The sequence below is a fragment of the Epinephelus lanceolatus genome, chromosome 16, assembly GCF_041903045.1.
Source record: "Epinephelus lanceolatus isolate andai-2023 chromosome 16, ASM4190304v1, whole genome shotgun sequence".
Classification (NCBI taxonomy): domain Eukaryota; kingdom Metazoa; phylum Chordata; class Actinopteri; order Perciformes; family Serranidae; genus Epinephelus; species Epinephelus lanceolatus.
In genome coordinates, this window is record NC_135749.1 from 14,410,484 (window position 1) to 14,424,271 (window position 13,788).

The 13,788-nt window shown below is 41.5% G+C and overlaps 1 protein-coding gene across 1 annotated transcript; it reads left to right on the top strand.

Moving 5' to 3' along the window:
- On the top strand, positions 1 to 12,485 carry casd1 (CAS1 domain sialic acid O acetyltransferase 1). The gene is made up of 18 exons (XM_033636965.2): positions 1 to 380; positions 1,584 to 1,680; positions 2,004 to 2,124; positions 2,830 to 2,874; positions 2,963 to 3,025; positions 3,977 to 4,021; positions 4,140 to 4,263; positions 4,623 to 4,837; positions 5,642 to 6,061; positions 6,320 to 6,409; positions 6,508 to 6,627; positions 6,872 to 7,028; positions 7,170 to 7,249; positions 9,020 to 9,121; positions 9,282 to 9,422; positions 9,766 to 9,843; positions 10,632 to 10,724; positions 11,936 to 12,485. Exons 1-18 carry the CDS (start codon positions 143 to 145, stop codon positions 12,203 to 12,205), a joined length of 2,499 nt encoding a protein of 832 aa, XP_033492856.2. The 5' UTR covers positions 1 to 142; the 3' UTR covers positions 12,206 to 12,485.
- Positions 12,486 to 13,788: the final 1,303 nt, after the last annotated feature.

Sequence of the window (13,788 nt, forward strand, 5' to 3'; positions counted from 1 at the left end):
TGCTTCCGGGCTTTGAGCTTTAAACTACTCCGGCACATCAGCCTAAAGTGACAGTAATCTGCGTGAAAAGTTGGGCAGATTCATAAAGACACCGATTATTTATTTAATTATTTGTTGATCTGCACCTGCCGGCGGTGTGTTGATGGAGAAGGAGGCGGTGTCGCATGAGGCAGAGCGGGCCGAGGGTGCGCAGGGAGGAGCGCCGCCGTTAGGCTGCACAGGTGCTTGTTGTCATGGAGGAGCAAAGATGGCGGTCCTGGCCTATAGCCTGGGCAAACGCGAAATAAATCAACATTTCACCATCAAAAACGCCAAACTGATATCGCTAGTAGTCGTCATCTTACTCATCGTGTTCCACACTGCTTCGCGGTACTATGGAGGTAAGTGGTATCCCGTTCATTAAAGTTACTGTTGAAGCAGCCAAACACTTGACATCAGCTAATGCTAATGTTAGCTAGCTAGCTGTAGCTCGCTGTTTGTGTCTCTGTTAGGACTTCTCTTTGTGGGTCGGCACAGTGCTGTTAATCAGCGTTGCCTTTTAAAGCTGAGACATACACATTGATAGCCTTAATAAAGATAGCTGGGTGTGTATATATAACGTTATAGCGTAAATTCACCGACGGTAACTCTGCTGCATGAACTTAAGTCGGCTCTGTCTGGCTAGCTTAGCTGAATAAAGCTAACACTGCATTTAGCTGTGTTTACATGCCGCTGTCAGGACACGCTGGGGAAGCCGTGTGTAACGTTAGGTTGATGTAGCTAATAATTGACACAGAAAATTGACATTGTCAGCACTAGGAGGCCAAAGCTATTTAAATCGCCAGTGCTGCCTATTCCGTTAGCTGCACAGATAAAGCTACATGCTACACTATCTACAAAGCTACTCAGTAATGTGTAACGTTAGTTTACACTAACAAACTGTGGCTTCAGTGGTTGTGAACAGTATTGGAGCAGCCTGCTTCCTGTCTCAGGTCTTTCTGAAGTTTGCATTGGCTTGTCACGCAAAGATGAGTTAGCTCCGATGACAGAGACGCTCACTGGTTTTCAGGTGTAACAGGTTGGATGTCATTTTTCTTGTCCCACACCCTAAGCCTGACAATGACAGTGATTAAACAAAGCCCAGAATTTTGTTATAAGCAAATAGCATCGCTTACATCCGCCACTAATCCGTGTTGCACAAAGTTGTATTTGTTCTTGAGAAGGGATAGGGACCATAGACTTCTGTGTGGGAACAGCTGCTGTCCCTGGCGATGACACTACATGCCTACCCATCTCGCCAGACCCTTCATGTTCGCCTGTTTCCATGGGTTGATTCAAGTGCTGATGGCTCTATTCATTTTGCACACAAATGAATAGCTGCAGAGATTAATGGTTGAGCTAAATTGCTGATGGCTTCATTTTGTGCTATTGCCCCTAGGAGAGCTCTGTATTGTATACCAGCCTTTTGACAGCACTGAATGAAAAGCCATGGTACTATTGAGACAGCAGGTTGCAGTCATAGGCAAAGAAATACTATGAGTGAATGCAAGAGCAGTGTTTTTTGTTTGGTCTTACTGGGGGGGTTCTCTGTGTCTTGCCTCCAGGCGGAGACTCATGTGAATGGCTGCTGTCCAAAGGACGTTACTTGGGGGAGAACGTGTGGCAGCCTTATGGCTGCATGATGCACAAATACAAGAGCATGTGAGTCACACTAACTGTGCAAGGTTGCTATATGAACACTATGTTTGAGACAAAGATGAATAAAAAAGTGTGTTGCAGTGATAGATGAGATGAGGTGTGTGTGTGTGTGTGTGTGTGTGTGTGTCCCTGTATGGTGGATGAGTAATTCTTGAGACAAATAAGCAATTGAGAAGATACTATCACACTAATAGGCATTGTGTAATTAGATCTGCTTTTGATGAGGTTAGAGAATGCAATTAACCAACCAATACATGAATGATTGCTATCTGTAGTTCCTTGAATGGACAGGTTTCAGATTCCTCTCTGCCATTTTTGTCTTACAGTGAAGCCAAAACCTGCCTTGCTAAAAAGCAAGTGGCCTTTATTGGTGATTCACGAATCAGGCAGTTGTTTTACTCCTTCATCAAAATTATTGATCCTACGCAAAGAGAAGATGGAAACAAGGTAATTATGAGAAGAAGCACCATTAACAATTGTTCAGCAGAGGTAGCAAGAGTTGTGGGACAAATACCATAGTGGTGATTGTGCTCGGCATACAGATCTACAGATGTGAAGCAGACCTTTGACACTGACAGACATTTCTCTATGTAGTCTCTACTCGTGCCCTTAACAGTCTATATGCCAAAAGTATCTGATGAAAATTAGTGGACCCTTGATGATTATAGAAATTTGTCTGCTTTTTAATCTGCCATATCTCACTATACACAGCCAACCATTATATTCAAGTTCCAACTAAAGCCATGTACGCCTTACTAATAACTTTCCCATTTATATAGCTGGATGTGAAAGTATTGCACCCTTTGTAATCAATTTACAGTTACTTGCTACAAAATGGTCTCAGTGACCTTTTTTCCTTGAAGTGTCTGTATAGATGTGATTTCACTGAATATCTTGAGGCCTTCAGCTTTCATAATAAACACCTGCAGGAAATCCTGAAATAGATAGCATTGAGAAGATGTACTCAAACAGAAAAATGTAAGTTTATCCAAGTTGTTTGCGCAAAAATAATCTTCAACAAAAAATGCATCCCTGGAATGCGGGGCAGTCATGCAGCAGCCACAACTATTTTTGGTCTGATCTCAAGCAGGGAGAAAGAGGAACGCTATTTGTGTAACAGACTTTCTCTCTGTCTGCATGTAATGTCTGAAGCACGAGGACATTTCCTTTGATGATGAGAGATCCTCTGTTAATGTGGTAAGCTTTTTTCTGGATGTGTTTTATATCCTTTTCTAAGTCTGTAAAAACATACTCTGATAAAGCATCTACTACTTCTTGTGTGTAGAAATTCCTGTGGTATCCAGAGGCAAATAATTCCATGAAGGAGCGCTTGATATCATGGACATACGTGAGTAAACATGCTCCAGACTAACTTTTTACACCAGCACATAACTTGGGTGCACCCACAATATTTCACGCCTTTTGGTGCAGCATTTAAGCACATTTTAAACGTAACCTTTTTTGTCAGTTCCCATACACACTAGTAGTGTATTAACACATTTATGTAAATTATTTTAAACACTGAAGTTGTTGGCTCAGGATAAGACATTTTAGAGGCCGTTTGCACGTGGCTGGCTATTTTCATAAACGGACACTTCACTATCTCCGTTTTCAAAAAGATCTTCGTTTACACTTACCCGGATATATATACACAAGAGCATGCCAAACCTGTAGGGGGCAGTGTAATGAGAAGCTCAAGCCTTCCATGTATCCATTGTCACCATAGCAACATAGGTCGCACTTTTGACACAGGCGCAAGTTCCGGCGCATACTGTGACGTCAGCTGCCTATAACTCCGTTTATTTCCGTTTATCTCAGTTTACATGCAAATGTGCAACCGGAGTTTTCCAAAATCTCCACTCTGGCCGAAGTTTTTAGAAAGACTCGTTTTCAGAGGAGAAATCTCCGTTTGCGTGTAAACGAAGGGCACAAACAAAGGAAGATGTCTCCGTTTATCAAAATCACAGTGTATGTGTAAACGGCCTCTTATTTGGGACATGGGAGGCAGATGATTGAGCACATACCTTTGCCTGTGATGAATCTGGGCGCGGCCTTTTAGGGCTGTAACAGGATGTGGCAGAGGTGAAATACAGGGTGTGGTTTCATACATACACGGAGACAACTGCTAAATGTCAGGTGCACTGGTGTGACCAATGAAAATGTTGAGTTATACTTGACAGATTTTAGGTTGTACATGCAACTCTGCTTGAGGTTCTGTTATTAACAAGAAAAACTTGACATTATCATGTAGCTTGGGCATAAATTTACTTTTCTAATTACATCTTCTCTCATGTTGCAGGAAGGTTCAGCTAAGCCAGATGTTGTCATCCTCGGAGCGGCAACAGTAAGCTGTATAATTACATGCTTAGCAATGCCGGCACATTCCATGATAGACAAAAACAGGGTGGTGGCTAAATTTTGTCAATCTTAATCTCATCCATGAATTAATCCATTTACCACAGTGGTCCATCAAGTTGCACAGTGGCAGCAGCGAGTCTCTGCAGAAGTACAAACTCAACCTGACAACCATTGCTGTGCACCTGGATAAGCTCGCTGAACATGGAGAGGTCTACTGGGTCTTGCAAGGTAAACTCAGCTTTGAGCTTTCTTTGATGTGTCATTTTAGTTGGGTTAGGAAAGTGTTACTGCCTGTTCCGTTCACCACAGTGATTAGACTCTCATGTGACCACTGCATTCATGTCAAATGGGATTACAATTAGAACAACTTGATGGTTAAAAGCAGTGATTCAAAAGTGTTCACCAAGTCCAGATGGTAGGGTGCTTCACAGTGTTTAGGTGCTACAGTATGATTACTAAATTCTAATTTCCCAAGTAGTACTTTTGAGTAGAAGTTGACATGATTGGTACTTCTCTGTCATACATGCACCCTCTAAACTAAATCTCGTTTGTTGTTCACACTGCGCAAATCACCATCACACCTCTAGACCCAGTAAACGAGGAGGTGTTGAGTGAGAGTAGGAAAGTGATCACCAACTCACAGCTGGAGATGTACAATGACGCGGCGGTGGACGTGCTCAACAGCAGCAAACGGTATGGCAGGTCCCGAGTCAAGCTGTTGGCCGCGTCACGCCAGGCTGCACTGGAAACAATCTCCCAGTCAGTGGACGGCTTGCACCTGCCGGAGAGCACCAGGAATGTGGTAGGACATGTGTCTGTTGATTTTAAGATTATTAGTTGGCATTTAGATTGTTAACACTTTTTGCAAAATATGGTGTCAGTTTCACCGTGACACTTCGTTATAGTACGTGCATGTTCAACAGCTAGTGTTGCCCCCCCCCCCCCCCCCCCCCACAACACTTCTCTTTAATGCACTTGTAGGTAGGCTATAGAAATGTCACTGACCCAACGATCTGTTGTTCTTTGAGGGGCAAGTAGCATATGTCCCAGTTACCTCCACAGACTTGTGAAGCATTCATGTGGTGTTGGAATAATCTGACAAATGGATTCCTGCTCATATTTAATGGCTCACCTTATCAGTTTCCTTGCTCTTCATTATGAATGTGTTCTTTAAACGCTTTGAGCAATAAAAGACAGCACATCTTCTATGTCACGTCCATGTTGTCTCCACATTTCAAATTAAAGCTCATGAATGCACCAAAACTGGAAGAAGAGCAAGTGAATGCACCATTGGACTTGGCTGGTGGGGGGCTCAACTCAGGTCCAATTTAATTGCTTCTCGTTCGCTTACTATAGCAGGCAGTGTGAGCAGTACCCTACGATAGCAAGTGGGAAAAGTCAGGGATTCATGACTACTCAGCATTCAACAGAGTGACCTACTACATATAGGACACTAGAAAGAGTCACTCAAAAAAATTTGTTGGTTTATTTCTGCCCGTCACAATTCGATTGTTCTGGTTATGTAGCTATTGTGGCAGCACAGTCCTTGAGTTTTATCTTAGACTATTACTCACATTTTTTCCCCACTCTGTAATCCTCTTGTCAGGGAGCCATGGTCCTCATGAACTCTCTGTGCAACAAGATAATAAGGCCCATTGACGGCTCCTGCTGCCAGACGTTGCCCCCCCCAAACCACCTCCAGAAACTGTCGGCATGTATCTTTGTGGGTTCTGCCCTGGTCCTTATCGTCCTCGCCATCCTCGGCAACAACCGCCACCGCCGACCAGTGCTCCCGGATGTGGAGAGCTTAGAGGAGAAGAAGCCAGCGACTGCAGCTGTCCTTCAGGGACCAAAGGCACCACTCCAGGCCCTTTGCAGGATGGGCATCATCATGGCCTATTTTTACATTTGTGACAGAGCGGATGTGTTCATGAAAGAGCAGAAGTTCTACACACACTCCTCGTTCTTCATCCCTCTCATCTATATACTTGTCCTGGGAGTTTTCTACAATGAGAACACCAAAGAGGTGAGGAGACGCTGTTCAGGGAAATATTTTTTATAATGGGGAAGCTTACTTCCAGCTTTCAACAACACAGTCTCATTTCAGCATAAAATTAATTGCGAAGTGTGAAAAAAGATTTTTCTGAAATTGTGCATTTTTGTCTGCCAACACAACATGTAGGCAAGTAGTAAAAGTACCCAAAAACTTTGCTGGTGGTAAGGATGCAACAAGTTTAACGATTTGATATCACAAATCAACATGTTGTCTTTCTTTTACAAACAGACCAAATTACTCAACCGAGAGCAAACAGATGAGTGGAAAGGCTGGATGCAGTTGGTCATTCTAATCTATCACATTTCTGGGGCCAGCGCTGTGAGTCTTTAACCTGACCCTCTACGCATCTATCAGTAACCTGCTTTCAAGCGGTCTATATTGATATTTGATATTAAGGCGTATATTATTTGTCTCAGTTTGTTCCAGTGTATATGCATGTGCGGGTGCTGGTGGCAGCGTACCTTTTCCAGACTGGCTATGGACACTTTTCCTTTTTTTGGCTCAAAGGAGACTTTGGACTGTATCGAGTGTGCCAGGTGAGGGTTCACTCAGTTATACTTTAACCAGGATCATGCAAATACTCTATATGGCAGTAATCACATTTTTATGAGATTTAAGGCTGTTACTCATACAGTTACTCATGTCTTTTGTAATTCAGCGTGACATACTGTCATATTATGTATAAGATACATACAGTTATTTGGTTTGGACTGTTATCAGTGTGATGCCATTATGGATTGATCTGTGTATGTGTCTGTTTTCATGCACATTCCACTCTAGGTGCTTTTCCGTCTAAACTTCCTGGTCTTGGTGCTGTGCATGGTGATGGACAGACCCTACCAGGCCTATTACTTTGTTCCTTTGGTCACCTTCTGGTTTGTCACCATCTATGCCACGCTGGCCATGTGGCCTCAGATCCTTCAGAAGAAGGCCAACAGTAGGTGTCAGAAAGTTTCTAAAAAACCTAATTTGTTTCACTCACTTGTGTTGTGAAAAAGTCTTGGTTATTTGAATGGGGTTGTGTTGGGTTGCATTTACAAAAACTTTTTACTGATGGCTGTTTTGTTTTTCTGATCAGGCAGTGGCTTGTGGCACCTCGGGGTCTTGGCGAAGTTACTTGGCCTCCTGCTAGTTATCTGCGTCTTTGCCTACTCACAGGTGGGTGAATTAAAAATAATTAAACTCACACATCACAATTGAAACCTCACTTTAGTTTTGAATGTCATTGTTAGTTCAGAGAGCTCTATTCTGGTCATGGTGAAACGCCTTTGAAACAGCATTTTAACTTGCCGCTGAAACCTGCCAGCTTTTAGCCTTCACAAGTGTGTCACTATTAGGTGTGCCTAGTCATCAAGTGGGCGGTATCGGAGCCTTTGGTGATGACTGACACCCCTGTTTAAAAGGCTACGTTACATTAAAATGAAGTAATTTTCTGAACTTGCCGAACTGTTCTAGCTGTTCTATCATTTGCCTTTGCCCACTTAGTCATTTACATTACTGATGGTTATCTATCAAAATGTTATCATGTAAATATTTAGTGAAAGCATAAATAGTCATTTAATTTCATTTATTTATCTTATGTGATTTAAGACCATGATCTGAAATCAGAAAGACTTTACTGATCCCAGAGGGGAAATTGTAATTGTTTGCAGTTGCTCCAGTTTGAAGAATAGAGAGTTATATAAAGTAAGAGTATGTAAATATAAGGTAATACAATAAATAGAATGTTTAACACTAGTACTTAAGATATGAAGTATAAAAGATTAGGAATAAAATATATATCTTCACAGTGCACAGAGTGTGTAAGATATACAAATATGTGCATTGTGTTACATTACACTGTCTAAACTAGTGTTACCTTCAGAAATATGAAATATGTATTTTGCTATAATGTGAATAAAAGAATAATAAGAATAAACATGAGAAATATGTACAGTCTTGTGCATTGTATGTTGAATTAATATAGACATTAAAGAGGTGTTGGTGAGAATAAAGGCGTGTACTGAAGAATATCGCACAGTTGAATAATGACACCAATTATTGCACAATAAAAGAATGCCTGATACAAGAATGCTGCCTCTATTCAACAGTAGAAACAAAACAGATAATAATGAATTATAAATACAGATAGATGGATGAAGTCCAAGTGCCAGTGTGTTGACTCAGAGCGGCTGACAGTGAGGGAGGAGTTGTAGATATTGATGGCCACAGGCAGGAATGACTGTGTGACTATTTGGTGTGGCGCACAAAGAGAACACACAGTAATAGCAATGATGGCACATAGTGTGACAGTAAGATACAACAAATGCTGCTTCAAATCCTATTTCAAAATTGATATTTGGCGTGTCTGGTTGTATTAACAAGTTAAGTTAAATATAGGTGGGTAGTTTAAATAACACTTTGGCAAATACAGTAGCTTTCTCTTTACGTCATTAAGCTCACATTGTCATTTACACAAGTTGCAGATCCTCTGGTTTCCCTCCAGTTCTTTGTCTTCCAATGACTTCAAGAATTCTGATGTTGTTTACACTGTAGTTACAAACAGCCTGCCTGTACTTTTGGTTTTCATGCATCAGTTACTTTTCCAGTTTAAGCTCTTGTTTATATTGTACATAAATAGCATATGATGTCATACTTCTGAACTCACTTTGCCACTTTTACATGAGCTGATCTTTCAGCCCAATACAGTGTTGTCGCTATGTAGATATCTATATAGATATTTGGTCAAAAATACCGTGATATTTGCACCCAGACGTACTTTTAAGTGGTAATCACATTTATGTAATTTAGCCCAAATGAAGCTGAATGGATTGTGAATTTAATGTTTTAAGAGCTATTTTATACTGTCGTCATTTTCCACAAATTCATGGTTTGCTCCTTGTGTGAAACCCTGCGTATTTATTTAATGTTTTGATGTTGTGACTGCAGGGTTTCTTTGAGCGTGTCTTCTCTGTGTGGCCCATCTCCATGCTGTTTGAGCTGGACGGAAGCATCCACGAGTGGTGGTTCAGATGGAAGCTGGACCGATTTGTAAGTCAGATGTGTTTCACTCTAGTTGCGCCCCGCTGTCGTAGTCAGTCTTTGCATTAACACATTGTTTGAAATGTAATCCATTGAAGCTTCTTCAAGTGGGACCACATTTCCCAGACTTGGTATGAATTGTTTTAACGTGGCGATGGTTCTTTTGCAGGCGGTGATCCACGGCATGTTATTTGCCTTCATCTACCTGGTGCTCCAGAAGCGCCAGGTGCTGTCGGAGGGCAAAGGAGAGGCCCTCTTCTCTGCCAAGATCTCAAACCTGCTTCTCTTCCTCTCTGTCGTCTCCTTCATCGTAAGACTCTTCATACTTGGCTTTGTACCAATACTGGGTGTAGCCTCACTAGATAGCTGTCGTCAACCTTGGTCTGTTTTGAAAACCACAGTTGTCTGCTCTTACGTACGTTGTAAAGAAAGGTCAACTCAGTATAGTGACATCCATCATCTCGCAGAGATAATGTGTGTTGTGTAACACAGAGGCAGCCCTTTATTCTTTGTTGACTCAGCCAAAGCACCGACTGTAGGGATTATAGTAACTGCTTTGCTTTAATCAAACTAAATCAGCCACCTCCTTGTCTTTGTTGCATCCAAAGATTAAACCATGTTGCGTAACGTCTCCTTTCCCCCCATCACTCTAGACTTACTCAATATGGGCAAGCAGCTGCAAAACCAAAACAGAGTGCAACGAGATGCATCCTTTCATCTCTGTGGTCCAGGTAAAAAAAAACAAACAAACTGTGCTTCTCCCTCTTTTTTTTCTCCTCCAAAACATTGAAATGTACAGCTATAGAGAGGAGGTTACAACTAGTAATGCATTCAGGTTTGGAAATTAACTTTGTGGCCGGTGGATTCCAAACTCTGCTAACTATGAGTGGATTAGAGTGAAGCAAATCTAGCAGCCACTTTGTCACTAAGATTATACACTGTTAATGTCTTGTTTTCTAAACCGAATCCATTTCTCCCATTTTCTGTTGAACTCGTCTTCTTTCATTCTTAAAGAATACATCATCCTCTCTATCACAGATATTTCCTGTACTGTATCAAACCATTGTCTGTACCTGGGTGGTGCCATCAAAGTTTTTCCGTCATCACCTTGCCTTTTGTTTTAGCGTGTGAGGTTTTACAGCAAACACGCCTTGTTTCACATTGCGTAACCCGATTGTGATTCCTTTCCACTTGTGTTGAGATGTCGTTATCCTTGTCACATGACAGGATAATATGAGTGTAACAACAAGGGAGTTGCCTTCTCTCGTTGCTAAAGATAGCACTGCTATTATGTGGAGCCAGTCCCCACTGGGAAGGAGCAGAGCAGTAGATAATGTCTTTAAGAACATACTTGAGCTTATTTCTCTGAGACTGGCCAGGATTGCGCATCTTACACTTGATGACTCAGTGATTGTATCTCACCCTAACTTGAGTGTCTACTACTCCTTGACTTCAGCTTGCCACGTTAAATGATAAGAATCTGACAACACAGTGTGCCCTCACTCTCTTTTGTCCACAGATTTTGGCCTTCATTCTCATCAGGAACATTCCTGGCTATGCCCGCTCTGTATATAGCTCATTCTTTGCATGGTTTGGAAAGATCTCCTTGGAGGTAAGACAGGAACGGCAGTTAAGTTAAGCACCATAAAACAGTTAAGAGAAACGAGCAAACTGTAATTCAGCTAAGATGAGATAAGAATCATAAAATTCACGTCTCTTTTTAGATCATGATCATTTTTTTAACAACATCTTTTAACGGGATGAAGAGTTTTAGTCATCAGGCCTCTGGATCTAAACCTCCTGACACCCTGCATTCTCATATGAAGACATTACATTTTGGGCTTGCTGCACTTTTTACTTAATTCTGCATTACTACAGTAAGACTTGTCCTTGTTCGTGGACACTTTTTTGTGCCATCTAGTGGTAGCACTAATCCATGTAAAAACAAGATGGCAGCCAAATCTTCCAAGTCAGTCTACAGCTGAGGCCGACACAAAAGTGACAAAGATACAAAACCTAATGAAATTTTATGGTTGAAACATGTTTAATATTGCCTGATAACACTTGTAGTTTGATTTGGCATATGAATTTGACTAATTTCAGCAACAGGAACAAGCTAAGAGGCTATAAATTGACAAAATGAACAAATCATGTTTTTAGATGTTGCATTATTTGCATTTTTGCTTTCGTGCAGCCATGTTTAGGCATTGAAATTAACAGTTTTGAAAAGATTTAGACTTAAACCGTGACCTAACCCATAAAGTTACAAGGCATTAAACAAATGTTGCATGATTTGCAATGTTGCTTTTGCACAACAGCGTTCAGGCATTGAAATAAGCTGTTTTATACTTTAATACACACTTGTGACTATTAATAGTAAGCTGATCGTTCTTATGTAACTGTTCAAGACAATGCTTAGTTTTTACTAATTACAAATAGCTAGGAGAAAATAAAAATACAAACCACACAAAGGCTCAGGCCTCAGGAGGTTAAGTTATCAGAGAAGCTGCATAAACATTAGCTGCAGCTCGCCTCACAGTTGGCCTAGCCCCGAGGAGCGTCTGAGAGACACTGATTTTTAATGTTAAACTGCTTTATTCAGTGTTCAACTGGTTTAATCACCCAGTCTGTTTGTTTTGGAGAGGAGGAAGCCTCTGCGGATTAATCAACTCCATGTGAAAACCTTGTGAACAATGAACACTTAAGGTATATTAACCCACAAGCAAGCTGAGAGTTAATGTTAGTGGCAGTGTAGCTATCAGCTCCTCCTGACATCTGAGGAATATAACATTGTGTTGAATATGCCTTGTTTGTCTCCCCCAGCTGTTCATATGCCAGTACCACATCTGGCTGGCAGCAGACACCAGGGGCATTTTAGTCCTGATCCCAGGAAACCCTTCACTTAACATCATGGTCAGCACCTTCATCTTTGTTTGTGTGGCTCATGAGATCTCCCTCATCACCAATGAACTGGCCCAGGTGGTCATCCCCAAAGACAGCATGGCCCTGCTGAAGAGACTTGGGGCCGCCGGACTCTTCGGTGTCCTTGTATTGCTGCTGGCCAGGAGCAGCCAGCCCACGCACGGCGCCTGACGGACACCTTGATGGGTGGGGGTACAACAGACTCATCAAGCCCCTGCTGAGGTTGGAAGTGAAGTATTGTTCCAAGCCGGGAGCAGGCCTGGTGTTTTTGCCTACTGGTGGCCACGGGAGATGACTCTCAGATGTGTTGGGTGGCAACACAGGGACCTGCGGGAGGACTGTCTCTTTGCTGGCCATACATGAGCAGAGTCTGTACTTTTTGACTGCTGTGAAAGTCGCACACTGAATAAAAGAAAAATACTAAAAAAAAAAAACAAAAAAAAAAACAAAACAGTTGCTCCTTTCAGGGCAAAGGGCAAATTGCAAGAGAGGAAAAAAAGAACAAAACGCTCAAAACGTTTACATTATCTGAATTCATTGGAGAGCAGAGGGGAAGTCTGTTGAGTTTTATCTAAAACAAAAAGAGGTCCTCTCATTTCAAGACCATATGCTTGCTGTGTGAATCTTTGCAGCGTTGCTTCTGTTTAGCCAAACAAACTAATCCGTTTATTTTGTCACATTACAGTACTTCCTTTCATAACCTCACTCTGGAAATGATCACTTGGCACACTCCGTCCACATGGCAATAGCAGTTGAAGGTGTTTTCACTCAGGTGGATCCATAATCTACATATTCAGATATCTAAAAAGGAAAAAAAAAATTGTGCTGCATTTTATTATCAACATGACTTTGTACAGTATTTCTGGTGATTTAAAAAAATAGCATTAGATATCTAAATATGCAAAGTATGGACCAACAACTGGTGCGGGTGATCATGAAACTGTCAAGACTAAAGTCAAAAATTTGGAGTGCAATTGTTGACAATGTTGGATTATTCCTCGACATATTTTTGCTAATGTTTTTGTGAGTGATTTTAGAGATGTTTGCCTTGTGCTGAAAGGTACTGTGGTCACCTGCTGTTGCTCTGAAATTCTATGTGGTATGTACAGTATTTAATGATTTAAATTAAGCTTATATTTTATACAGTTTTTTTTTTTCCTTTGGGCTTTGTTTTGTACTTTGCGCTCATGACTGCTGTTTGTGAAGGAAGTATTACATAGATAATTTTGTACCCATCCCAGCATCTCATAGATGATCACTTGCCTCAGAGACGCATTGCGGAGGTCGAGCCTTTTACACCCTTCTGTCCTGTCAGCTCACTTCATAGTCTGTGTATATTTGTATAATAGAGTGAGAGACTTTATTTTATACAGCAGTGCTTCAGCAGTGTTTCTATCCTGTCATTATGCCTCTTAGCTCTGGTGGAAAATGCTCCGGCTTGCATATATTTTACCATAGGAATAACGGCTAAACACACACCCTTCCCCTGCTGTCACAGCCAGTGGACGTTTTGGTCAGTGGGTGAGGGATTTCTCAGACTGACTGCCTTTGAACATACAGCTTCTCTCAGTGGCTTATACACACAGTACATGCTCATCTGTGATCACAATCCTCCCTCTGTTTGGCACTTTGCATCAGGGCCATGTCAACATTTAAAAAGAACTGCTAACTAATGCACTGACTGAGCTACGAGGGCACATCACTGTCATTTAAAGGAATATACTGTATATTTTTGGGTGATGTCTCTTTGCCTA